This window comes from Peromyscus eremicus, chromosome 1, assembly GCF_949786415.1.
Source record: "Peromyscus eremicus chromosome 1, PerEre_H2_v1, whole genome shotgun sequence".
Classification (NCBI taxonomy): domain Eukaryota; kingdom Metazoa; phylum Chordata; class Mammalia; order Rodentia; family Cricetidae; genus Peromyscus; species Peromyscus eremicus.
In genome coordinates this window covers 194,618,091-194,645,105 of record NC_081416.1, presented here as the reverse complement: position 1 = coordinate 194,645,105, position 27,015 = coordinate 194,618,091, and the positions used below count along the sequence as shown (strand labels likewise).

General features: G+C 49.2%; 2 protein-coding genes across 2 annotated transcripts; both read right to left on the bottom strand.

The window, feature by feature from the left end:
* Positions 1 to 1,454: 1,454 nt before the first annotated feature.
* Slc27a5 (solute carrier family 27 member 5) lies at positions 1,455 to 12,608 on the bottom strand. Its single transcript, XM_059245275.1, has 10 exons — positions 11,860 to 12,608; positions 10,592 to 10,801; positions 8,811 to 8,969; positions 6,729 to 6,853; positions 3,718 to 3,912; positions 3,541 to 3,631; positions 2,385 to 2,583; positions 2,117 to 2,214; positions 1,822 to 1,952; positions 1,455 to 1,745 (listed from the first exon to the last, which is right to left on the bottom strand). The coding sequence occupies exons 1-10, from the start codon at positions 12,545 to 12,547 to the stop codon at positions 1,569 to 1,571; spliced, it is 2,073 nt and encodes a 690-aa protein (XP_059101258.1). The 5' UTR covers positions 12,548 to 12,608; the 3' UTR covers positions 1,455 to 1,568.
* A 1,770-nt stretch (positions 12,609 to 14,378) lies between these two features.
* Zbtb45 (zinc finger and BTB domain containing 45) lies at positions 14,379 to 19,421 on the bottom strand. The gene is made up of 3 exons (XM_059245160.1): positions 19,168 to 19,421; positions 15,891 to 17,193; positions 14,379 to 15,195 (listed from the first exon to the last, which is right to left on the bottom strand). The coding sequence occupies exons 2-3, from the start codon at positions 17,191 to 17,193 to the stop codon at positions 14,939 to 14,941; spliced, it is 1,560 nt and encodes a 519-aa protein (XP_059101143.1). The 5' UTR covers positions 19,168 to 19,421; the 3' UTR covers positions 14,379 to 14,938.
* Between the last annotated feature and the right edge of the window lie 7,594 nt (positions 19,422 to 27,015).

Sequence of the window (27,015 nt, the reverse complement as noted above, 5' to 3'; positions counted from 1 at the left end):
TCTAGATTACCACCACAGTTCATACAAGTACTCTCACCTCCTCACAATACAGACCATATTTTCCAGAGCCATGGTGACGAGGATATGAGATGGGTCATGCAGTTCAGGGCAGAGACCCCTAAACAGCTGTTCTGTTCTTGTTCTTAGCCAGAAATGTCATGGGTCCTGTCTTGGCTGGAGGCCAAAGATGCTAGAAAAGCATTCTGGTTCCTGTGTTCTTATCTCCTTCCTCTAAACCAGCATTCCTGCCCTGAGGCAGTATGTGAGTGAGACCTAACCTCCAGTCCAGACACTGTTCCCTGCAGGTGAACACCTTTAAAATTGGATCTCTAGGTTTTCACCGGTTATATTGATTCTCAAATTTTAGCCCATCTCCTAAATGATTTTAGGTTCTCAACTCTTGATAGGGGAATGTTATAGTAGCATTAGAGGCCACTGAGACTTTGAACCCCACCGGCCATTTTCCTGATATGCTGGCTAGTTTTATGTCAACTTGACACAAGCTAGAGTCATCAGAGAGGAGGGAGCCTCAACTGAGAAGATGCCTCCATAAAATCCAGCTGTAAGAAAGCCCGCAGAGCGTTTTCTTAATTAGTGATTGATGGGGGAGGGCCCAGCCTATTGTAGTGGGGCTATCCCTAGTCTGGTGGTCCTGAGTTCTAAAAGAAAGCAGGCTGAGCAAGCCATGAGACACAAGCACACCTCCATGGACTCTGCATCAGCTTCTGCCTCCCGGCTCCTGCCGTGTTTGAATTCCTGTCCTGACTCCCTTTGATGATGGATTACAATTGTAAACCAAATAAACCCTTTCCTCTGCATTTTGCTTTTGGTCATGGTGTTTCATCGTACGGAGAGTAACCCTAAGACACCTGGTAACACTAGAAAGGTAAACACCACTTTTGTCACCCCTTGGCCTTTAAAGCAACATCCCGGGGTAGGGGTGGGGGGCTGGAGAAATGGCTCAGTGGTTAAGAGCACTGACTGCTCTTCCAGAGGACCTGGGTTCAGTTCCCAGCACTTAGACGAGGTGGCTCACAATTGCTTGAACTCCAACTCCAAGGGGATATGATGCCTCTGATCTCTGTGGGTACTTGCACTCACATGCACATACCCACACACATGCATACACATAATAAAAAACAAAAGGGAGCTGGGCATAGTGGCAGAAGTAGGCAGATCTCTGAGTTCAAGGCCAGCCTAGTCTACATAGTGAGTTTCACGACATCCAAGACTACACACAAAGACCCAGAGCTGCAGTCAGCACTCTCTTTACTGGAGCAGCTTCAAAGCTTCAAAGCTGGTCCTTGGCAGGGAACCCTGGAGCAGGCAGGGATGGGGGAGGGGAGAGGGAGGGGAGGGGGAGGGGAGGGGGAGGGGAGGGGCAGCACTCAACAGCCGCGTTCATCTATTGTTTCAAATCCACACACAGGCTTCTGCACACACATTCAAGTTTATTCTCTAAGTGCTGCTAGGCCATGGGTATCTGGGATCCGGACAACTTTGTGAAGTTGATGCTAAGAACCCTGGCCAGCGTCGGTTTCCACACTTTTGGATAGCCTTTGAGTTGGTCATAGCTTCCACGTTCCTTCACACACGGCCTTGTACATGTCTGGCATTAGACGCCTGAAGGTCTGGGTCTTGTTGTCCAGTATGTACAATGGGTCAACAATGACTGCCACATTAAAACCCTCACGCACCAGTTGTGACTTCACCAGCTTGAAGGTGCCCGTGACCTCCAGGGAGTCCTGCAAAGCAGTAATCATGAGCCCTGACGGTGATACCAACTCCCTCATCCATCCGCTCCTGCTGCCTTGCTCTCACCTGGACACGGATGAAGTGAGGTACAGCGTAAGCAGGGAGCCAGGAACGGACATGCTGGTACAGCTTCTGCCCATCGAAATTCTGCCCAGGGGCCAGCTTCACAGCAGCCATGCCAACCTTACCCTCACACCCTAGAAAGCACGCTGGTCACTCAGCTGGCCCAGCTCTGCTCACCGGCTGTGCAACTAGACATAGCTCTTAACTTCTCTGTACCCCAAGGGCGCCCCAGACTTGTAATGACCACCTTCCATCCCCAAAGGTGCAGGATGTTTAAAGTCGGGCAAACTCTCCGTACCTGGCACAGGCACGCCATAGACGTTGACTTCTTGTAGGAAGTCTAGGCTGGACAACACTCCCTCCACCTCTCGTGTGGATACATTTTCACCCTTCCACCTGCAGGATGGGATGCCACGCCCCAAGATAGGAATGTCCGCCCCCTGAAAGGGATGCTACCCTCCCCCGAGCGAGCAGAGCGACCCCAGCCCCAGGGAAGAGAGGGTCCCATCCATCCCTAGGCAGAATGGACCCCAGAAGCCCCATTCCCCAAACCACCCATGCCTGACCGGAAGGTGTCACCCAGGCGGTCATGGAAGTAGAGGAAGTCTTCACTGTCCAAGGACAGTACATCGCCAGTATTGTAGTAGAGGTCTCCTGAGCGGCGCACATCTGTAACCAGTTTCTGCTTGGACTGTTCCTTGGACCCACGGTAACCCAGGAAGGGCTGGTTCTTTAGTATCTTGGTCAATAGGAGTCCTGCCTCTCCTGGAGGTATAAATGGAAAATAAGCACTAAATGAGAACTCCATCAGCTCGTAAGTCTGCTCCTGCCAGAGGTTCCTCACTCTTCATCCAGCCAAAGGTAGAACTAAGTTGTACTGTTAAGGCTGGAGAGATAGTTCAGTGGTTAAGAACACTGGCTGTTGTTCCAGAAGATCTAAAGTTAGGTTGCTACCATCCATCCACATGGTGCCTCACAATCACCTTCTGCCTTCCTCAGGCACCAAGCACACATGCGGTGCACATTCATCAACGCAGGCAAACATTCATGTCTATAAAATAAAATTTTAAAAGATGGGTTGATGGGAGACACTCAGACTAAAGGCGAGAGAAACCAAGAGGAGGAGAGAGAAACTTGGAGAATCAGAGAGTTCTGAAAAAGAGAAGGTAGCATCAGGGTGTCCATAAGAAACAAGGTGGGGGTAAGGAACTGACAAAGGGGGTGAGTGGGAGAAAGACATACCAGAGCCCTTGCAAAACCCCAGGAGAGAAGGTACAGGGTAAAGGACTGATATCTCAGAGGTTGTGACCCCTGCAGAAAGCTTAAGAGAACCAATAGACACACATCAAGGCAGTAGAACAGAATAAGACTGAAGGAGGAGAGCTGGGCAGAGCCAAAATCCTGTAAAGCAGAGGTCCACAAGTGATGGTCAGACAGGCCAGTGACTTGAGTTCAAGGTGAGGGTTGCAGATCTCACCACCTATCACCATGTTAAGACTTTGGGCCAGGTGTGGCGGCACGCTCCTATAATCCTAGCATTTGGGAAGTAGAGGCAGAAGGAATAAGAGCTCACGACCAGCTTGGGCTATATGAGACATTACACTCAAAAACTGAAATAAAATAATAATAAAAATAATAAAAAGGACTTTAGGCAGCTTGTTCCAGCCAAGGAGGTGGAAGTAATTACCCCTCACACATCTAAAGACTTGCTGACCTCCTTACCTGGCCCCACAGGGATGCAGAAACCCTGTTTGTCCCTCACAGGCTCTGCCGTCTCTACGTCAAACTGTACAAGCTCAAAGGGATTCAGCATCTGGGATGGAGGGTGGGGAGCATTGGCAAAGTTCCTGGGGGCTCAGCCTCAGGACCGCCATCACGCTGGGAGTCCCGTCCACTCACTCGAAGGAAGTAGTTGGTCTTGCCCACAGCCCCGCATCGTCCCACATAGTTCATTAAGCCCATGTTGCCCTCCGTGGAGCCGTAGAATTCCCAGATCTGAATGGGACCAAAGCGTTGCTGGAAGGTTTCCCACACATCTGCCCGAAGTCCATTGCCCATTGCCAAGCGGACTGGATGTTTCTTGTCTTCTGGTTGCTGCAGGGACATCCCAAGAAGGGTCAGAAAGTGGTGCCCTGGAAGTTATGGCTGGGAACTCTTTCTGAAGAAAATATCTTAATCTTGGAATTTACCCAAGGCACGCAAAGGCATGCACCACCACTGCCTAGTAATGTCTAACTCTTCTTAAGTACTCCAGGTAGATTCCTTAAGTATAGGTCCCACCACTCCACCTTTAATTCCATCACTCGGGAGGCAGAGGCAAGAGGATTTCTATGAGTTCGAGGCCAGCCTGGTCTACAGAGAGAGTTCTAGGACAGCCAGGACTGTTATTATATAGAGAAAACAAAACGAACAACAGCCGGGCGGTGGTGGCGCACGCCTTTAATCCCAGCACTCGGGAGGCAGAGCCAGGTGGATCTCTGTGAGTTCGAGGCCAGCCTGGGCTACCAAGTGAGTCCCAGGAAAGGCGCAAAGCTACGCAGAGAAACCCTGTCTCGAAAAACCAAAAAAAAAACAAAAACAAAAACAAAAAAAAAACGAACAACAACAACAAAAAGAGTTAGACATGAGTGTTGGGCATGCCTATAATCCTGGCACTCAGGAACCTGAGCAGGAGGACTATTAGTTGGAGATCAGAATGAGCTTCATAGCAAATTACAGGCCGGCCTGGACTATATAGCGAGAGCTCCATCTTAAAAAAAAAAAAATTATTGGAGCCAGGCGGTGGGTGGCACACGCGTTCAATCCCAGCACTTGGGAGGCAGAGCCAGACAGATCTCTGTGAGTTCAAGGCCAGCCTGGTCTACAGAGTGAGATCTAGGACAGGCACCAAAACTACACCGAAAAACCCTGTCTCGAAAAACAAAAAACAAAAAACAAACAAAAATTATCGGTGTCTGTACCTAAATTATCCCTGTGGGCATTTGCCTAGAGAAAGTTTCTTGGGGTAGCCTTATCTGCAGAGTTACCTAGCTAGGAGTAACTGGAGACATCAGCCTCAGGTAGGCATCTGACCATCCGACACTACCTGGGGTAGTTTCCAGGAACATTGATCTGGGAGAATTGTTATCTGGAGGCATTATCTACAAGGGTTTCTATGGAGTGGTGACATTCATTTATAGGTAAACTGGGAAGTTACTAGAAACTTTATCTTTTTTTGTTTTGTTTTGTTCTTTTCTTTTTCTTTTTCTTCTAGACAGGGTTTCTCTGTGTAGCTTTGGAGCCTGTCCTGGAACTTGCTCTGTAGACCAGGCTGGCCTCGAACTCACGGAGATCCGCCTGCCTCTGCCTCCCAAGTGCTGGGACTAAAGGTATGCACCACCACCACCACCACCACCACCACCACCACCACCACCACCACCGATCCGCTTGAAACCTTATCTTGAAGTGTTACCCAAGGAAGGGACCTTACTGGGAAGGATTCTCGTGGGGCTTTTGATTTGAAACTGAAGGGGTGGGAAGAGACTGGGAGGTAGGGCATATTACCTGGAGACAGTTTTCTAAGGACCATAGCTCATTACTCTGTGGGAATAAGGGCATCTAGCATGTTTACCCTGAGTCACACTGTTCCAGATATTTTACATAATAAATTCATTTCATGCTTACAGCGCCCCCTTCAGGTAGTTGTTATTCTTTTTTTTATTCCAGCATCTACCATTAGTAGCTGTATTTGCAAACTGATGTCCAGGGCTGGTTAAGGTCCAGGTTGGGACTGTTCTCATCTGTTTTTTAAAATTAAGTCACTGAAACTGCACAAGGTAGAGTCACCTCCGTTGTGATAGCTAGTTTGCCATCTTGACACAATCTAGAACCAAGGGCGGAAGGAGTCTCAGTGAAGGACTGACCACACAGGCTAGACTGGCCTGTGGCATGCCTGTAAGGGATTGACTTTGGAAGCCCATCCTGAACGTGGATGATGTCATTTTACAGACCGGACTAAACGAAGGGGAAAGAGCAAAGTGCGTATTGGTATGAGCACATTAATTCATTACTTGAGGCTCTTGACTGTGGATGTGATGTGAGGAGTTGCTTTAAATTCCTGAAGCCTTAGCTGGGCCTGGTGGTGCACGCCTTTAATCCCGGAACTTCAGAGTCAAAGGCAGGTGGATCTCTAAGTTTGAGGCTAGCCTGGTCTACAAAAGGGTTCCAGAACAGCCAAGGCTGTTACACAGAGAAACCCTGTCTCGAAAAACAAAAACAAAAAAAGAAAAAAAAAGAAAAGAAAATTCCTTGACTTCCCCACAACAATGCACTATAATCTAAAACTGTGAGCTAAAGAAACCTTTCCTTTCTTAGGCTGTTTTCATATTTTACAATAAGAAGAAACTTGGCCAGGCGGTGGTGGCACACACCTTTAATCCCAGCACTTGGGAGGCAGAGGCAGGTGGATCTCCGTGAGTTCGAGGCCAGGCTGGTCTACAGAGCGAGATCCAGGAAAGGCGCAAAGCTACACAGAGAAACCCTGTCTTGAAAAATCAAAAAAAAAAAAAGAAAGAAAAAGAAACCCTGTCTCAAAGAACCAAATAAATAAATAAGTAAATGAGAAAGAAACGAGAAAATGTGGAAAGTATTCGGAACTTATCATGTGAGACTTTGTTTTGAAGCAGAGTGTCAGTGTTGCCCAGGCTGACATTCAACTCTGTGTAGCCAGGAGGTGACTTTGCTTGAGCCCCATAGGTATGGGTCTTTCTGTCTTTGATGTCGGGTCCCACACATGTTAAGCCTGTCCTCTACTCCTGAGTCCTGCCTTCACTCCTCATCTAAATCTTTATCTGACAACTACTTTATCCGGTAAGTCATCTAGGGTTCCGTGCCTGGGAATTCAGTTGGGAGCCTTCATCCTAGAGCCTCACCTCAGGAACATTACACAGGTATCTCAGGACCTCACCCACATACTGGATCACCGTCACACCGTGCTGCCGACAGTCAGCCCAGAAGCGGGAGGCAGAGAACTTGGGGGCCAGGACACAGGTGGCTCCTGGTAGGGAAAAAAAAAAATGAGTGATCATGTTCCATGTTGCTGAGAGAATCTATGTGATCACCTGGTTGTGGCATTTCAAATGCAAAGTAATACTACACTCACTTAAATGACCCACACATCTAAGATTTACCAGTGAGGGAATGGTGGTGTGGCTCAATGATAGAGCACTTGCCCCAAATTCACTAAAAACAGACCTTGAATGTACAAGGTCTTGGACTACCCCCAAACCTGCAAAATTACTATTTATTTTGCAGGTTTGGGGATGAAGCCTCTAGAAGGCATTTTTTTGTCCTGTTTTGATTTTTTATGAAAGATTTTTTGTTTTTCTTTAAGGGGGGGGGCAATTCAAGACAGGGTTTCTCTTTATAGCCCTGGCTCTGTTGGAACTCACTCTGTAGACTGGGCTGGCCTCAAACTTGGAGATCCACCTGTCTCTGCCTCTCAAGTGAAGGGATTAAAGGTGTGCACCACCGCCACCACCTAGCAGATTTGTTTGTTTTTTATGTGTATATGTACATGCCTGAATGTGTATGTGTGCATGCCTATATGCGCGCGCACATACATATGTATGTATATATGTACGTACGCATGTATGTATGTATATGCACCACATGCATGTGAATGCCTGTAGAGGCCAGGAGAGGACATCAGATCCCCTGGAGTTGGAATGACAGGTGATGAGAAACCCTCTGATGTTGGCATGGGAACCAAACCTGGATTCTCTACAAGAGCAGCAGGTAGTTTTAACTACTGAGTCACTAGCTGTGGTTGGCTTGGACCTTGCTGTGCATGTAACCAGGCTGAGCTTGTAACTGCATTAGTTTTCCAGCTTTCTGCCTCCTGAGTGTTGCATCGAGCTTAGTGGTATTGGTCACCGCCCTGCTTGTTTTGTGTTTTTTTTTTTTTTTTTTTTTTTTGGTTTTTCGAGACAGGGTTTCTCTGTGTAGCTTTGCGCCTTTCCTGGAACTCACTCTGTAGCCCAGGCTGGCCTCGAACTCACAGAGATCCGCTTGGCTCTGCCTCCCGAGTGCTGGGATTAAAGGCGTGTGCCACCACCGCCCGGCTTGTTTTGTTTTTTTTGAGACAGGGTATCTCTTTGTAGCTGTCCTGGAACTCGCTCTGTAGACCAGGCTGGCCTCGAACTCCACCTGCCTCTGCCTCCCAAGTGCTCAGATTAAAAGCGTGCACTGCCACCACTGTCTCTCGAGGAAAAGTAAATAAATAACTAAAGTATCTACAACTGGGCATGGTAGTGAGAGAGAAAAATCAGAAGCCCTCTTCAGAGACACCCCCACCTCCAAAGGTATTTGCTGACCAGCAGTTTTACAGCTGACCAGAGACTGAACTCATTGAACTCGTATGGAGATAGGGCTAGAACCATAAATCTAAGTGTATATATCCTAGACTCAGCAAAACAGGTTATAGGGAGTAAAAAAATGTATGTCTCTGTAGATACCCTGCATCTTGTTAGCCACTAGTAATTTCATGCTTACAGTTCAGCCAGTAACTTCAAAGAACTACCTCACCCCTAGCCCCCTTGTCCAGTCCCGAGATATGTAACCCTCTGCACGTAGACCTTTCCTATATAAACCCCTTGAAGTGAGGGCTCTGGCCATCCTCCTCCACCTGCTGTGTCGAGTGTTGGGCAGGGACCAAGCTTTGCTATTAATAAACCCCTGTGTGCTTGCATTGAATATCAGCTCTGTGGCGGTCTTGCTCAGGAGTCTTTCAACACGAGCACTACAGCGGCACACACCTGTAATTCAGCACTTGGGAGATAGAGTCAGAAGGATCAGAAGTTCAAGGCCACCTTCAGCTATATACCAAGTTTGAGGCCAGCCTGGGCTACATGGCCCAACCTGGGGTGGGGAAAACAAACTCAGGGTAAAGAGTATAGAATCATGTCCTTTTGATTGCCCCCCCACTAACACGCCGTGGTCCTTGGAAGACTCACCAAGTTCTAAGCAACCCAGGACTCCGAGGATAAGGCCAACTGTATGGTACAGAGGAAGAACAACATAGACCACATCCTCAGCTGTGGCCCCGCAGAATGACAACAACTTGCTGACTTGTAAGACCCGCTCATGTGAGAGGATGGCTGGCTTTGGGAGTCCTGGAGGATGACAGAGCAATAAGGGTTGGGTAGGAAGAAAGACCACACTGCAGGGTGGGTCTCCACAGACAAGCCTGCCTGCCTTTGAGCCTCTCAGAGGGGACCAAGTAGGAAGATTTTTCTGGGTAAGGTGAGGCAAGCCTATAATCGCAGCACTCAAGAGGGTGAGGCAGCTACATAGGGAGTTCAAAGTCAGTTAAAACTGTTAGAGCTGCCGGGCAGTGGTGGCGCACGCCTTTAATCCCAGCACTTGGGAGGCAGAGGCAGGTGGATCTCTGTGAGTTCGAGGCCAGCCTGGTCTACAAAGTGAGTTCCAGGACAGGCTCCAAAGCTTCACAGAGAAACCCTGTCTCGAAAAACCAAAAATAAATAAATAAATAAATAAATAAATAAATAAATAACTGTTAGAGCAAGACTCTGTCTTAAGAGCTGGAGAGATGGCTCAAAGGTTAAGAGCACTGGCTGCTTGCTCTTCCACAGGTCCTGAGTTCAATTCCCAGTTAACCACATGGCTCACTATAATGAGATCTGGTCCCTTCTTCTGGCATGCAGGTATTTACATGTAGGCAGAACACTGTATATGTAACAAATAAATAGATTTTTTTTTAAAAAAAAATCTGTCTCAAAAGACCAAAACAGTAAGTAACAATAAACATAAAAAACTGTTGAGTGTCTTTTTGTTGTTGTTGGTTTTTCTGCATGTTTTGTTTTTTGAGACAAGATCTCTCTATGGCTCAAGCTAGCCTGGGCTCACTACGTAACCCAGACTTCAACCCTTCCTTCTTCCCTCTCTTCCTTCCTTCTTCCGTTTTTTCTCCCCCTTTTTTTTTCCATCAAAAAGAAACTTCATTCCTTATTTATTTATCCCAAGACAAGGTTTCTTTGTCTAGCCCTGGTTGTTTTGGAACTTGCTCTGAAGACTAGGCTGGCCTCAAACTCAAGAGATCCTCCTTCCTCTGCCTCCTGAGTGCTGGGGTTAAAGATGTGCATTACCGCCGGGTGGTGGTGGTGGTGGCGGCGGCGGCGGCGGCGGCGGCGGCGGCGGCGGCGGCGGCGGCGGCGCACGCCTTTAATCCCAGCACTCGGGAGGCAGAGCCAGGCGGATCTCTGTGAGTTCGAGGCCAGCCTGGGCTACCAACTGAGTTCCAGGAAAAGGCGCAAAGCTACACAGAGAAACCCTGTCTCGAAAAACCAAAAAAAAAAAAAAAAAAAAAAAAAGATGTGCATTACCACGCCCAGCTTGAATTTGTATTCCTTTTTAAAAACATGGAATGGAATGCTTTGTGAATTTGCCTGTCATTCTTGCACAGGGGACATGTTAATATGTGTATTGTTTGATTTTAGGATGCAAACCACTGAAAGGAGCAGACCTTGAACTCCACAACCTCTGGCCTCTTAACCCTCGGAGTGTTGCGATTTACATGTGAACAGCACCACCTCCCACTCTGTGGTTGGTTTTCAGAGCTGGTGATAATAAATCCAAACAAAACAGAACCACACTCAGGGTCAGAGTCAAAGTCAGAGGTTGGGTGTCAGAGGACAAACAGAAGGCTCGGTGGAAAGGTGAGTGAGGTTAAGGTCAGAGTGTGGGAGGGTGGGGGCAGGGACGTGGGCCTCCTCACCGGTGGTTCCTGAAGTATAGATGAATAAGGCAGGGTTTCGCCACTGGATCTTAGCTCGAAGGCTGGCAGGCACTGGGTCAGAAGGTGCAGCATCCATGGCCACCTCCAGAGCCTCCACACCTGGAGTGGGTGACGTGCGGCCAAGGTAGAAGCAGCAGATATTCTCTGCTAGCAGCTTAGGAAGGACTTCTTCCAGGTTCTCCTGGAGGTCTACATGGACCATCAGAGAAAAAAAGAGGTAAATCTTACCTTCCTTCAAAGTCAAGAGGGAGTCTCAGAGACCCAAAGACAGAAAAGCAAGTAGCGCAGAAAAGCTTCCTCATTATTGAATAAAGAACTTTGCTGGGCGGTGGTGGTGCGCACCTTTAATCCCAACAATGGGGTGCGGGGGTGGGGTCTGCAAAGGCAGGAGGATTGAGGAGTTCGAGGCCAGCCTGGTCTACAGAGTGAGTTCCAGGACAGCCAGGGCTACACAGAGAAACCCTGTCTCAAAAAACTAACAGAAGAACCTTGTAATTCATAAAATACAACTTTAGTCAAATAAAGCTGGGCATCATGGCCCGGCATCTTTAATCCCAGCACTCAGGAGGCAGGGGCAGGTGGATCTCTGTGAGTTCAAGGCCAGCCTGATTTACATATCAAGTTCCAGGACAGCCAGAGCTTCACATAATGAGATCCTGTCTTGGAAACAAACAAACCAACAAAAACTTCAATTAAAAAAAAATTAGCTGGGCAGTGGTGGCGCACGCCTTTAATCCCAGCACTCAGGAGGCAGAGACAGGCGGATCTCTGTGAGTTTGAGGCCAGCCTGGGCTACCAAGTAAGTTCCAGGAAAGGTGCAAAGCTACACAGAGAAACCCTGTCTCGAAAAAACCAAATAAATAAATAAATAAATAAATAAAATGAAAAAATAAAAAAATTTTAAAAAATTAAAAAAAATTAGCCAGGCAGTGGTGGCACACACCTTTAATCCCAGCACTCAGGAGGCAGAGCCAAACAGATCTCTGTGAGTTCGAGGCCAGCCTGGTCTACAGAGCAAGATCCAGGACAGGCACCAAAATTACACAGAGAAACCCTGTCTCGAAAAAACAAACAAACAAATTAGTCAAATAGGCTTGAAAGATTTAGGGAAAAAAATAAAGTGGTGAGTCCAGAACCAACATTTTGACCCTAATTGCATGGGACAGGGACAAACACTGCTCATCTTCCAGAAACTTCTGGCCTCCCTTGCTTCTGTCCCCTTTCTTCATTGCCCCTGGAGCACTCACCTGGGTCCACAATGAGCACACTGGCCCCAGAACTCAGCACAGAGTGTAACAAGGGCATCCCTCGGCCATATGGGTTGATCCAGGCCACAGGGCAGCCCAGCTTGGCCAACCCCAGGAACACAGTCAAAGCAGGGATGTTCTTGGAGGGGAGCACTAAGAGAGCAGCAGTCTCTGTGGCCTGCTGGTTTGTGGTATCCTTCAGCCTGGCTTTCAGTGCCCATGCTGCCTGACAGGCCCTGGCATCCAGCTGGCTGTTCGTAATGGAACAGGCCCCAGGCCCTGTACACACGAAAGCTACCTGGTCAGGCCGTGCCTGCGCTTGCCGCTCCAAAGCACTCACAAAGGTCTCTGGAGGCTGCCTGTTAAGGAGTTGCCTAATTTTCAGGCCATAGGAGAGGATCTTGAATACGTAGGCCACATCTTTGTGTAGCCAGCGTAGCCCTGGGGGTAGCTGTGGAGGCAACAGAGTTAATGTGAGAGCCGCAGCTACCAGACTCAACCAGTGGGGCATCCAGGGGCTGATCCAGGGTCTGGCCAGCAATGTCAAGCCAAGCAGCACAAAGCATGCGGGGTCTCCCAGGAACCAACGCAGGGCCACGGCCATAGCTGCTGGCCATGGGGGCTGCCTCAGGCCAATCAGCAAAAGCAGGAAAAGTAGGAGGAAGGTCAGTTTCTGCCAAACACCCATGGCCCTTTCCGAAGTGGCTGAGAGCGTGTAGTCTCAACTGCCCAGAGCTCCGAAGCCCTAACTTGCTGCGTTTAAGGGAATCTGTCTACCCCACTCCCCAAATAGGTACTATCAGCAACTGCTCTTAACCCCTGGACTCTGTCCTTCTGTCACGTAGTTCTTACTGGCTGGGAGTCCTCCTGCTGTTCCAACCCTCCACCTGATCACGAGGCCTGCTCCACCTCCTTTGGTCACCACGGCCTCCTCTGGAGGCTAGCATTTGTCTCCGTTTCATGTCTGTTAACTATGGGAAACTAGGGAGACAGGGAATAGGGCCTGCCGAACTGCAGCCAAGTGAAAAAGCATGGTAAGAAGCCCAACCCATGGCTCCACGTACCTGCTTTGAGGTCCTTTCACAAAACCCAGCCCTTGCCCCGAACTATCAAGGGAAATTCGTTGACTGGCAGGTACACGGTGACAGCTCAGTAAACACTTAGAACACCTCTGTCACCTGGATTTAAACACACTTCTGTTCTCCACCACGAGCCTGCTGCACTGGGACTCTGCCTCACTTCTGGAATCCTTGTGGTCTGAGGCTTGGGACTCAAAAGGCTGAGAGCCCTGCTTGTGATGCCCAGACAGAGAAGAGCTCCACAGGCCCAGGAGACAAGCAGGTAGGGCTGGGGCCTGACCTTCCAAACTAGAGCTCCTCTCCTGGGACCAAACCCTTACAGTGAGACATCAGTGTATCGGAGGTGGGAAGGAGACAGGGCTGGGTCTCTGAGCTGATAGCAGATATAATGCTGATTTCTTTGGTCACCTTTTTCTTCTTCTTTTTTTTTTTTTTTTGGTTTTTTTTCAAGACAGGGTTTCTCTGTATAGCTTTGCGCCTTTTCTGAAACTCACTTGGTGGCCCAGGCTGGCCTCGAACTCACAGAGATCCACCTGGCTCTGCCTCCCGAGTGCTGGGCTTAAAGGCGTGCGCCACCACCACCCGGCTCTTTGGTCACCTTCTAGTCAATAGGCAACCTGGGACCTAGCCATTCTTGCTTCTCACCCACCTGACACAGCCATCTCATTCACTCTGGGTTCTCTAGTACTTGAAGCCCAAGTTCAAATGTCCTCAAAGCAGCCTGGTGCCCAAAGAACCCTTCTGGGCATCTCACAAGATGTCCAACATTCATGTCCATCAGAATGGAGGAGGGAGAATCTTGAGTCTATAAGATTTCTGGTTGAAAGGGGGACTCCAACCATTGTGTATATAGCAGCCAGCATTGGGACTGGGATTCCCCTCCCTACAGGGTTGAACACTTCAAGAAAACTGGGTGACTGTCATATATGCAGCCCACCCACCTAAATCCCAAAATAAAAGTCCAGGCTATCAAACCAAATTGTGCCTACCTGCCCAGGAAATCTCAGGGGACTGCAAAGGTACAACCCAGGAACATGGGGACCAAGCCCCCACCCCATAGCCCAGAAAACCTACTAGCATGCACTAGCCCAATGTCCTTTATTAGAACGGAATTCTAAAGTCCCATAGTAGGTCCATCTGAGCCTCCATGGGTGCCAGATGAGGGAAGGGTGGCTCCAGACTGGGGGTGAGGTCAGAGAATTCTAGCATGTGGGGGCCCACAGAGACCCCCAGCTTGTGGCCTGTTTTCATCTTGACTCAAGATCAGAGAGTCCGAGCTTGTTTTAACATGCAAGACAGCATGATAGGATGTTTTGGCCAAAGGCTGGTTACTAGGTATCTTATACCTCAAGGCCTATTTACAGGACGCTTGCTGTAAGGTGTGGTCACCAGAGATCTTGAGTACTAAGGAAGTGTTTATACTTAACTGTACTTTGTCCTTGAAAGGGGGAGGTCTTTTTGCCCCCCCTTTGCTTTTGTGTATATAAAGGCTGTGAGCAATAAAGTCAAGGTCTGCGGTATTGACCCAGAACCTCTGGAAGTTATTCTGTGTCTCTGTCTTTTTCTTCATCTACATCTATATTTCATAGCTATGGTTTCCCCCACACTCCCCCCTTCAGAACCCGTTCAGCATGTCAAGCAGGACTCACACTGGCCCAGCATTAGGGCAGAGGACAGACCTAGACATCATACCCAAATGGGGGTTGGCCGAAAATCCTGCATCAGGTTCCAAGAGTCTGTGTGCCCAGCTCAACCTGGAAACGGTCTAGGTCTCTGAGATGGCAGAGTCCCTGACCATCCTCAACCCGGTCATGTCCCATCCAGAGATGCTAAGCATGTGTAGGAGGGAAATAGGGTTCTGCGTCCCAAGTCCACAGGGAAAATGGGGTGAGAGTGGGGAAGAGAAAGGGTCCCATACTCCGGAGCAAGAGCCTTCTGGTGGAGTGGACCTAGTCCAAGGGTCTGACTGCACCTCCATACTGTGTACATCTGGATCCCAATCAAGGTGCAGGGTGAGCTGCCAAGTGGCGCTCCAACAGTGCGCGGTGTGAGAAAACCTTGCCACAGGCAGGGCAGGGTGCACGCTCAGGCCGGTGTGTGCGCATATGCACGTTGAGTGAGCTCTTCTGCGTGAAGCGCTTGGCACACACAGCACACTGGAAGGCTCGTACGCCAGTGTGTGTGACCATATGCTTGAGCAGGTAGTCGCGTAGCGAGAAGGATCGCCAACACACTGCGCACTGATGTGGCTTCTCCCCTGTAAACGACAAAGCAAGCCACACATACATTAGTCCAGCTTGCTCTCCCTGGAGACTCCTTGGTAGGGACTCCTCTATTCTCCCGTCCTGGGTCAGTTCAGGACGCCTTTGCTTGTCAAGGAAACCACTCTGGAATCCTGCTCTACTGGGAACCCTTCTCCTGGACCCACATCATCATTCAATTATGCCACGATCAGCCAGGGTTCCTTAACAAGGAACTCTACCTGTCTGGAACAACACTGGCTACATGCTCAGATCGCATCCGACTTCAAGGATTCTTCTACCCCCCAATATAAGTCTCTGTGTTTACTTGGTCGGGTCTGAGGCTGTGGGACTGGCAGGTGAGAGAGATTTGCCCTGACTGTGGGCCAGGCAGGAAAACTCTAGCTACAAATAAATGATTTACCCCATAAATCACCTCAGGCCCCTTTCTGCAGCTCCCACCCCCAAAACTGGTCAAATTTCCACCAACACTTCCTTTAACTTGACCATCCCAGGCTGAATCTAGTTTTCTAAGACCTTGGGAGGCTTTGGAAAAGGCAGGCTCCCACTTTACATCGGGAACTAAATTTCCAGGTTTATACAAAACAAAGGTTATCAAGGGCCCAATCCCACCCAGGAACCAAATCTCCAGTGCTTAAGGATCCCAGAAATCTGTGCGAGTAGAGCCGATTTCTTGTCCTCTCCCACTCACCAGAGTGGATGAACATGTGCTTGGTATAGTTTTTCCGAGAACTGAATGTCTTGCGACAGTGGCTACACTCGTAGGCGGGTTGCTCAGCACCCGAGGCACCTGGGGCGCGCCCAGGTGTGCCTGAGATGGCTGTGGCAGGAGCAGCAGGGGCAGCAGATACAACCGGAGTTTCCAGCTGAGCACTGGGAGCTGCCTCTGGCTGGAGCGTGGGGTAGAAGGTGGGCGGGGGCGCAGGGGCTGGCCCTGATGGAGTAGGAGGTGTTGGTGCTGGCGGACCTGGGGCCCCCAGGTGAAAGGGGAAGAGAGCCACAGGCGGTCCAGGGGTCTTCACGCTGGTAGGTCGAGGCCCAGCCAGTGCGCAGTCGGGTGGAGCAGAGCTTTCCACCGGACAACCTTCTGGACCTCCGTTGCCTTCCTCATGCCAAGCAGACACATAACTATCTGGGAACACATCCTCGGTCACAGCAGTCCCGCGAAGGAAATCTCTGCCGGCACCACTATAATCAGTGATGCCGGTGGACGCAGGCGGGTCCTCACGCGCATTGTCAGCGGTGGCTGTAAGGAAGCCCCCTGTGCAGTCGGGGAAGGCAGGGGGCGCTTGGCCCTCACCTGGGCCGCCGCCCCCGCCTTCACCCTCTTCAGCGTCGGTCTCTTCGTCTGTCTCCTCATCGTCATCCTCTTCACCTCTGTCTTCAGGGGCAGCAGTCAGCGATGGCTCCGAATCTGGCCCCTCGGCCTTGATGGGTGCTGGGGGTGCGGGCAGCTGCAGGCGAGCAGGCTGGCGCTGCTTGCGGCTGTGCGCTGCGCTGGGGTGACCCGGGGGGCGGGCGGCCAGCAAGTGGCGCAGACGGTGGCGCAGCTGCGCAGGAGCAAGTGGAGGGGGCACGGGTGGCGGCAGAGGTGCAGGTGCTGGGGTGCTGGGGACGCGGGCACGCGCGATGATTTGCGTGCACTCATCAATGACGGTTTGGATGCGAAGCACTGACGCTGCTGTGAGCACCTGCAGCGCTTCGCCCTGAGCCACCACCAGCGAGCCACTGTACAGGAACTCGACCAGCTGGCGCACCGTCTGCGCAGGCACCACGGGTGGCACACGAATCTCTGAATGGCCAAGCAGCAGCTTATCCTGGAAGAAGGGTGAGCCCGCGGCCAACACGCAGCGGTGCGCGCGCAGGGAAGCTTCACGGATGCGGACAGTCACATCGCAGAAGTGACCCCCTAGCCTCTGCCCATTGAGGGTCTCCAGGAGTGAGCGCGAAAAGTTCTGTAAGTGGATGTGGTGCACCGCCTCGGTCGCTGCCATCTGCGAGATGAGGAGATAATGGGGATTGGGCTGTCAGCTAAGTACTCTCTGTCATCCTATGTCCTGGTCCCCTTAAATCCTCACCACAGAAACCAACAGTGCACTACATCCCCAGCCTTGGCCCACCTCATGCGTCCCTGGCAGGTCATCACAGTCCCTGAACCAACACATAAAACACACCAGCACTCCTGGCCTAGGTACTCTTCAATGTCCTCCATCCCTGCGACACTAGCATAGATCCCCTGTTTTCTGCTCCAAGGAAGATCCAGGCTTAGCTTTCTTCTGGAAACTTACGTAGGCCCAAAATTTAATATCCTTAAATCCCAGGATGGCCCTCCTCCCAAGGGGTAGCCTTGTTTAAAACAAAACAAAGCAAAAGCCAGTAACTCCCATTCAAAACTGGCTACCTTGTAACTAAAATTAGCTACCTTCTAACTCCCATTCCAAACTGGCTACTCTGTCTCATTGAGAATGACCTTCCTGAGGAAACAATAGGCTATTTCATCTCCACCAGGCTAGCCATGATACACTTTCCACTCTGGTTTTTTTCTTTCTTTTCTATTCTCCCCTAGCCAAACTTGCTTATCCTAGCACCACTAAGGCCCCAAGCAGATCCAAGACTACCTCAGAACCAGGTACCATTAACTAGTGTATGTGGAGGTTTTCAGGAGGGTGGGATGCACCTGCCTCCTGGCACATCATATGGGAACACCTGTAGAGGCTGGACATCAGCAGTGTCCCTCATACCCAAGGAAAGCAAATAAACAGTACATATAACAAAGCACTACCGCCAAGTTTCTTCTTTACATCACCTGAGCCCTGAGAGGTGCTAAGAACCTGCACAAGGGCTGTGAAAAGCCAGCAAGCTGAAACCCAGTGTGGTTAAGCAACCCACACACTTCTTATGCACCTGAGACTACCATCCTGAGGACTGAGGCCCTGAAAAAGAGGAGATACTCCCCCATCTCTCTCTCTCTCTCTCTCTCTCTCTCTCTCTCTCTCTCACACACACACACACACACACACACATACACACACACACAGGAGCTAGGAAGCTGAGATGTGCCAGTTACCCACCAAGTAGATAATTCCAGGTCTCTGTGCCTGTTTCTTTATTTAACAAATAAAGATGTTACACTTGGATCAGATTGTATACAACTCTGCTCTAAGGGAGAGAATCAAGACACAGTATACACCCTAACATCTGTCTTTCAAGGGCCTTGGCTCCAGATTAGGGCCCCACTAAATCCTACCCCTATACAAGGGCTACTGAGATCTCAGACTCAACGTTTCCATATTCTTAACGCAAACGCGTCCTTCCCTTTGTCGCGGCTGATTCCTCCCTTTCTCTCCGATTATCTTATACATTGTGCCAGTGACTACTGGCCTGGACTGTTGGAAGTCACCTTGTAAGTCCCTTACACATCCCCACCTCCGGGCCTTTCCCTCACGCGACAGCCAGAGGGAGCCTGCTAACCTAGTTTATCTGGGTCCTCTACGATGATGGATTAATTCTTCAAACGGACCAAGGCTTTGCACTTGCCTCTGCCAGCGGCCTCCTTTTTCAACCTGTGTGCCAATCCATAGGTCCTGAACTCCTCAAACCCACACTCGACCTACTTCCCGGAGGGCTGGGACTACTCAGATGCAGCAGGACCTTTCTGGATGGCCTATAACAAAGGCACACTCTCGCACATCTACTGCTGCATTCTCGCCACCACATCCTCACCCATGCCATGCACCTTGCTCCATCAACCTGTCTCTCTCCCACCCTGTGCCAGAGCTCCCTTCAGGCCCGCTACGACTGCACCCACTCTTTCCCGCCTCCGCACCCTTGCCCGCGTCCTGCCCCGATCCTACAGCGCCCTCTCGCGTTCGCAACGTGTGCACCGATCTTCACGCGGGCGTCCCTCCCCAAGCACGCCCCGGCCTTCCCTCTGACTCTGAGGCAGGGGGATGGCCGCTCGACCCCACCTCAGACTCCTCAGGCACCAGGCCCCGCAGTAGCTGCCTCCTGGCTTGTGAACTTGAAGGCCGCACTTCCGGGCCGGGAAACGGAACCGATGGCCGCGGCGCAGGCGGAACGATAGTCGGGAACACGTTTCCGGTGTTTCTATTAAGACTAGGCAGTCATCGGGCCCAACTTCCGGTCTTGTCCGCGTCAGAACCAAAATCTCAGAGGCTGGAGATGGCGGAGCTGCCAGGGATCAGTGGTCCTGAGCACGCTTCCGTCGTCGCCTGGCTGATATGAGTGAGCTGTCAATCAATTCTCTGGCCACGCCCTCGGTACTCTCAACCGAACTGGAGAGGGCGCTCGAACCCAGACCTGGGACGGGTGGCTTTTCTCCTACCTTTTCTCTTGAGTTCCTCATGCTCCCATTCCAGATGAGGACGCTTTACAGGACTCCCCTGCAGTCGCCTGAAAGAACACAGGCCCGCCTTCCCAGGGAAGCATCCTCATTTGGTTCTCCCACCTCGACCCGCTCAGACCCCCAGGAATTCACCATTCTATAAATGAGTAGTTGTGGAATCAATGCCTCAGCTTGGCCACAGACCAGAATAGAGTGTAGGACATGAAATGGGGTGGAAAGTAGTCAGACACCAAACAGCAGGGACCAGTTGCTTAGGCAGAGAGAACAGCCGTCCTCCAAAAAGGCCCCCCCGGAGTGGTCCTTTTGTTGTCCAAGGCACCCATGAACCAAACCTATCAAGTGATGGATTGGCCTTCCATTCTTGGGGGCAATAAGCCACCATGTAAGGCCAACCAGGTACCAGGGAGTAGGGCTGGAGAGATGCAGAGAGCCCTAGGGCCCCGTGTACCTACCTAGTACTGTTGAGGCTAGCAGACCTGGTGCCTCAGGAAGATGTCAGGATTTTTGTTCCCCGTCCTGGACAGATGTCGGATAGCTATGTTGTAGATGTGTTTGAAAGTCTGGTAAGGGAGCTGGAGAGATGGCTCAGTGGTTAAGAGCACTGACTGCCCTTCCAGAGGACGTGGGTTCAATTCATAGCACCCACATGGCAGCTAACAGTTGGATGTAACTCCAAGATCTGACACCCTCACACAGATATACATGCAGGCTAGAACACGAATGCACATAAAATAGAGATAAGCAAATTATTTTTTTAAAAGAGTCTGGTGAAATGTTTGCCAGGTAAACCTTATTGGAACCCAGCTCTAGTGCTGGGAATATAGCTCAGTTGCTTGAGTGCTTGCCTAACGTTCAGAGGCCCTGGGTCTGATCCTCAACGTCACAGAAATCATGTGTAGTGGTTCAACACCTGTAATCCAAGCACTTGGGAGATTGAGGCAGGAGAGTCAGAAGTTCAAGGTCATCTCCATATATCAGAGTTTGAGCCCAGTCTGGGCAACACAAGATGTTGTCTAAAAAATACTCTAAATTTTTTGTTTGTTTTGTTTTGTTTTTTGAGACAGGGTTTCTCTGTGTAGCCCTGGCTGTCCTGGAACTCCCTTTGTAGACCAGGCTGGCCTCGAACTCACAGAGATCCACCTGCCTCTGCCTTCTAAATTCTAGGATTAAAGGTGGGTGCCACCACCGCCTGGCAAGACAAAATGACCTAAGTTATAACAGCCAGGAATGTCTGTAATCCTATCACTTGAGAGGGAGAAACTTGAAGATTGGGAATTTAAGTCAACCTCAGCTGTAAGAACCTGTTCATCAAAAAACAAAAACAAAAACAAAACCCTCCTAAGTAAGTAAAAGAGCTGGGGAAGTGGCTTAGTGTGCATGAGACCCTGAGTTCAAATAGCAAAATGACCTAGCATAATGGTCTGGCATCTTTACCTCTGTTCAGATTCTAAGCCCAAGAAGAAGATTTTGCCTTCCCCCTCAACTGAATTACCTCCTTCATACTGGACAGGCTTGTCCTTTCTCATTCCCCTCCAGCTTCAGGGACCCCTCTCTATACCCTCACTTTCTTACTGGACTGCTATGCCACCAGGGTCTACCCTAACTTCAGGCTGTACCACCTTCTGTCATGTGATTTGTCTGCTCCATCCTAGAGCCTTGTACAGTAACACACAGGTATAGCTCTATCCTGGGCTACCATCCTGTAAGCCTATGAGGCATCACCAAACTAATCTGGCAAGAAGAAGTCCGGATTCTAAAAATACCCTTCTAAGACTTGGTACCCAACCTACTGCTGTACATCTGTAAACCCTATTGATACTATCTAGGGGTGTAGGAATGGATTTTTTGAACTAATTAAAGATTCAAAAGGCAGGAAAAGTTTATTCAAAGAAGACTAATTTACTAGAGTTAAAAAATAATAGTAATAAAACCGACTGGGACAGGCATGGCATAAAAGCCCAGAGGAGAGAAAGAAAACAAACCAGCTGTACTGTTTGAGTTAAACCAGCATGGAAATCAGCCACGTGGTGGACAGACACGTGGACAGGGACAGGAGCTTTAGAGAAAGATAAGGAAGCCTAAAGTATCAGAAAATGCGGATTTAGGCTCTGGCCAGTGTTGGAGAGAAAAAGACCAAAAAGGAACAAAAACAGTGTATCAGCAAGGTGGGCAGTGTTAGGATTCCGTACATGCGCAGCTCGGGGTCTTGTTTGGCGCCTTATGTCATCAGCAGGCGACTGTGTCCCTGCTTTAAAAAGCCGCACACAGACCCCCCCACCCCTCTCTCTTTTCTGTTTCCTCTCTGCTCTGTTCCCACCACCTTTCTGTCTCTCCAGGCCTGGTTTCTTTCTAATAAAGCTCTTTCTAACTCTGGTAGCCGTGGCTCGTAACTTTTCCGCCGGCCCGCCGACCCACCAGCGCCGTTTCATCCCTTCAGGCAGACCCAATGGAAAGGATGGGGGCTTGTGGGGACTTGGGGGAAAAGAAAAGTACAACATGTCATTCAAGGTGGAATTATTCCACCCATTTCTCCAGTGTCTCTTAAGGAGAGGCCACCTTCCTAGGTGTGGTCCCACCTTTCTGAGGAATTGTCCATTAGCTAGGTGATCGACCAGCCCAACTGGATTAACTCTATGTTTTGAGTAGCTTGCAATATTAGGTCTCCACTGCTAGCTTCCCATTTAATGGGCATCTACCATCCCTGTGTCAGTCACCATCACTCAGAGAGGCTGAAGCAGGAGTATTACTGTGGGCTACAGAGTGAGAACCACTTCAGGCAGAGCTGCATAGTAAGTGTAATGATTTAAAAAAAAAAAAAGGCAAAGTGGGTACCTTTTAGCAGGCCTTGCCAAAGTATGCCACTAAGCAACATACCACACACACCACCACCGCTCAAAAGAGTTAGTGCAAAAGGTTTATTGAAGGGGGAGGGGGGTGGAAGAGTGAAAGGCGTCGGAGTGGGGACATGAGAGAGGCAGGCAGACAGACTCAGAGAGGAAAAGGAAGAGACAAGAGGAAGGAAGGAGAGAGGCAAGTGAGGAGCAGGAGGCAAGAGAACAAGAGACAGAGAGGAAAGGGGAGAGACGGAGAGGAGCAAGAGGCAAGAGAGCAAGTGAGCTGTGCCTGGCGGGCACTTTTAAAGGTTACCTATGTCATGTAGCTGACAGTGGAGAGGCACCTGGTGACAGGTGATGGCATAACTTTGCTTTGGTGGCAGAGGCAGGCTGCTACCACATGGAAACTAACAGTAAGGACCTTTGTCTTAAAACAAAACAACACACACACACACACACACACACACATACAGATTTGGTGCTCAAATTTCCAAAACCTGTATTCATGTTAATTTGAATAGGTACGCTCTGCTGAAAACGTCTTTGCAGATGTGATCGAAGTTGTTCATCAAATATTCTTAAAATGGGTGGGACCTTTTTCATTACTTTAGAACTACCCAAATAATCCAGAATCATCTGTTTAAAAAGATTATTTATTTTATGGTATATGGATGTTTTACCTGCATGTATGTCCGTGTACCACACAAGTGCCTGGTGCCTGTAGAAGCCAGTAAAGGACGTCAGATCCCCTGGAACTGGAATTGTGGATAGTTGTGAGCCATTAGTCAGCACTAGGCCTTGAACTTGGGTCCTTTATGTTAAGTTTCAAATTCAAGACAAATGGCTGAGGGTCTATTTAACATACCAAAGCAGATCAAGTTCTCCCAGCATCCCTACCTGTCACAAGGGTCCTCCTAGCTGGTGTACCCCACCCCCTACCCTAAACTTCTCTAGCCCAGGGGCCAGGCTGCCCTCAGGCTGGCCTCGAACTCACAGAGATCAGCCTGTCTCTGCCTCCTGAGTGCTGGGACTAAAGGTATGCACCACCACCACCCAGCCTGAATAAATTATTAAGTAGACTTTTCTCAGGAGCCTTCACATAAGTTTCCACAGGACCAGCACCTCAAGGTGGGGCTTGAGGGCACAGAGCCTGTCTGCCAGTGTAAGCTGCAAGAATGTTACTTTTAGTTACTCAGTTTCTGGTCACTTGTTACAGTAGCAATAAAAAACAGTAACATCTAGGGGCTGGAGATGCCGGTAAGTTGGGATCTCCAGCCCTGCGTGAAGCCAGGAGAGGCAGCCCAATCACTGTGAATTGGAGGTTAGCAAGTCCAGGCCCTGCCTCAAAAATAAATAAATAAGCCCCGCAGTGGTGGCTCAGTCCTTTAATCTCAGCACTCGGGAGGCAGAGGCAGGCAAATCTCTATGAGATTCTGTCTCACAAAACAACAAAAGAATAAATGCATATATTTGAAGACAGTTTTATGAATTATATTTATATTCTGTATGTATGCATGCATGTGTGTCTATGTGCAGGGCTGCAGGACAGCTTGCTAAGGGTAGTTCTGTCTCTTCAACCATGTCACCATGGGGGTAAGAGTGGGCAGAGATGTTGAGTTTAGGCCTGTTGGCTAGTGAGTGCCTTTACAGGCTGAGCTATCTCTCCGTCCCTGAACACAACTTTTTATCTCAGACTGCATGGACTGCAAATATTTTAAAAATCCTAGGCCCTGGAAGGAGGGAAGGGGCAGACAGCGTGGATCAGTCACTGAAGGGGAAAAGCTTCGAGGTCACAGTGACCAGATCTTCAAAAATATTAATAAAACCAAAAGGGATAGAGATATATAGATAGTCCTCCTTTGGGAGGAGGTCACATAGGTCAAAGAAAAAGGCTCTCCGCAGGACATTTTCCCGGGCCCTGTAGTTAGGGGTACTGCTACAGTTGGAGGTACAGCTAGTTAGCATCTTAACCTCCACTTTTACTATCAAGCCAGGTTCTCATCTAGCTAACTACTACCCAGGGGCAAAGTCCAAACCTCCGGTCCTACATCCGCAAACAAAGCCACACCCTAGTGGCCCTAGACCATCCCCAAGATCCAGACCCCCGCGGTGTTCTGTTTGCATTCCACCCAGGTACAGACACTCAACATACCCCATGGAAGCTGCTTCCTGGCACAAGACAGGATGGAGGCTGGGGAAACCCAGGCAAGATAAAGAAGTACAAAGTAGGGACAATTTAGAATGGAGAGGAAATGGGAGCTCCTGAATTGGGGAAGGGCAGTTTACAGCCCCCCTGGAAGAGATTCTAAGACTGCAAGTTACATGGGGGACCAGAGAAGACCCAAAGATGACTTCGGAGGTTGTAGAAGCAGGAGATAGGTCAGGGCCCTTGCCTCCAAGGTTTACCAGAGAAGTAACAGCATCTAAACAGAGATTAAAGACCAACAAAGGGGGGTGGAGATGAGGAATGTGTGCTGGAGGTTTACAGGAGGAGCTTTCATATGTAGAAACATTCCTGTAACTCTGGGCAAGGGCCACAATTTAAGGAAGAGCACTTCCTTAATTTTCTCTCAAGGCTGCCTTTTCACATCTGGATCTGGGGGTGGGGGTATGCTACTCTCACCTACAGTAGATACTGATCTAGCCTTTGCACCACCCATCCAAAGGTTAGCTTTCCCTCCTGCAAGCCCTCCTAGCCTTGAATGTTTTCCCCACTTACTCACTCAGTTCTGTTATCCATAAGCTTACCATGGAATGTGACCTTACCTCCTGCTGTTCTAAATCATTCTCAGCCTCCCAGAGTCCCAGCGTTAGTTCTAGTCTCCACACTGATTTTCACTAATCTTTTTTTTTTTTTTTTTTTTTTTTTTTGGTTTTTCGAGACAGGGTTTCTCTGTGTAGAGAAAGTTTCTTTCTTTTTAAGCCAGGCGGTGGTGGCATGAGCCTTTAATCCCAGCACTCGGGAGGCAGAGCCTGAAGAATCTCTGCGAGTTCGAGGCCAGCCTGGTCTACAAAACGAGATCCAGAACAGGCACCAAAACACCACAGAGAAACCTGTCTTAAAAAAACTAAAAAAAAGAAGTTTCTTTTTAATTAAAAATTTTCATGAGTATTTGCCTGCGTATGTCTGTGCACCAACTGTGTATGTTGTGCCTGTGGAGACTAGAAAAGAGCTTGGAACCACCTAGAACTAGAATTACAGCTATGGCAAGCCACCATAGAGAGGCTGGGAATTGAATGCTGGTCCTCTGGAAGAGTAGCCAGTATTCTTTTTTTTTTTTTTTTTTTCCAGAGACAGGGTTTCTCTGTGTAGTTTTGGTGCCTGTCCTGGATCTCGCTCTGTAGACCAGGTTGGCCTCGAACTCAGAGATCTGCCTGGCTCTGTGAGTACTGGGATTAAAGGCTTGCACCACCACCACCCCGTGTAGCCAGTATTTTTATCTACGAAGCCATCTCTCTAAAAACTTGGTTTATGCAGTGCTGGGTGTTGAACCCAAGGCCTCATGCATGCTAGAAAATAATTCTATTACTTACCACGCCACATCCCCAGTCTTGGATTTTTATTTGTTTATTTATTTAATGGTTTTTTGTTTGTTTGTTTGTTTTTCTTTTCTCCCCCCCCCCCCCCCCCTTTTTTTCCGATTTTTCCTGTCAGGGTTTCTCCATGTAGTTTTGGTGCCTGTTCTGGAACTCACTCTGTAGACCAGGCTGGCATCGAACTCACAGAGATCCGCCTGGCTCTGCCTCCCGAGTGCTGGGACTAAAGGCATTCACCACCACCACCTGGCAGGAACTTTTCTATAGATCATGGTTGTTGGTTAAGCTGCAGTGCTCGTGGCTGGCCGCTGCCTGCGGCGGCCATGCTGGCGAAGGAGAGTGCTGGATGTATCGATGACGGAGGAGTCACGAGCCATGGTTACCTTTCTAGAGCTTTATTGGGAGAGAAAGAGAGAGAGAGACAGAGACAAGAGACAGAGTCAGAGACAGAGAGACCGAGAGACCACGTGGAGGGGGGAAATACGGAAGGAGAGAGTGCGGAAAGAGAGCGCACAGAGGGCACGCCCACATTTTAGGCTGGGATGCTGTCGCACTGGTGACGTAATTAAAGACCTAATCCTTACATCCGTGGCTTCAAACTCAGAGATCTGGCTGCCTCAGCATCCCAAGAGATGAGATCAAAGGCGCTGTCACTGCCCAGCCTAGTCTTGAATATTTTTTAAAATACTTTTTACCAGGGCTGGAGAAATGACCTCTTCTAGCCTCCTTGGACATTTAGCATCCAAGTGGTGCACAGAAATACATGTAGCAAAAATCCATACATATTATATATATGTATTCATAGTTTTTTTTTTCCAGACAGGGTTTCTCTGTGTAGTTTTAGTGCCTGTCCTGGATCTCGCTCTATAGACCAGGCTGGCCTCGATATTTTTATGTAAATATATGTACACACACATACATGTGTATTTTTTTCAGATAAAATATTATAGGTTTATTTAAAACTTATTTTTCACCTTGAGTATGCAAAATACAAACTCCACAAAATGTTCAATTTCTTACTTTGTAGTTTATAAATATACAAAATAGAAGTTTGCTTAAATTTATATTACATATTTATT

Bases quoted from the DNA above. Each gene is read 5' to 3' on its own strand.
- Zbtb45 (XM_059245160.1), bottom strand. From the start codon at position 17,193: ATGGCAGCGACCGAGGCGGTGCACCACATCCACTTACAGAACTTTTCG. The intron at 15,196-15,890 runs GTGAGTGGGAGA...TGTCGTTTACAG, and splicing joins GCACATGTTCATCCACTCTG to GGGAGAAGCCACATCAGTGC.
- Slc27a5 (XM_059245275.1), bottom strand. From the start codon at position 12,547: ATGGGTGTTTGGCAGAAACTGACCTTCCTCCTACTTTTCCTGCTTTTG. The intron at 10,802-11,859 runs GTGAGTGCTCCA...TGGTCCATGTAG, and splicing joins TGTGCTCATTGTGGACCCAG to ACCTCCAGGAGAACCTGGAA. The intron at 1,746-1,821 runs GTGAGAGCAAGG...ACTGCTTTGCAG, and splicing joins CTCACTTCATCCGTGTCCAG to GACTCCCTGGAGGTCACGGG.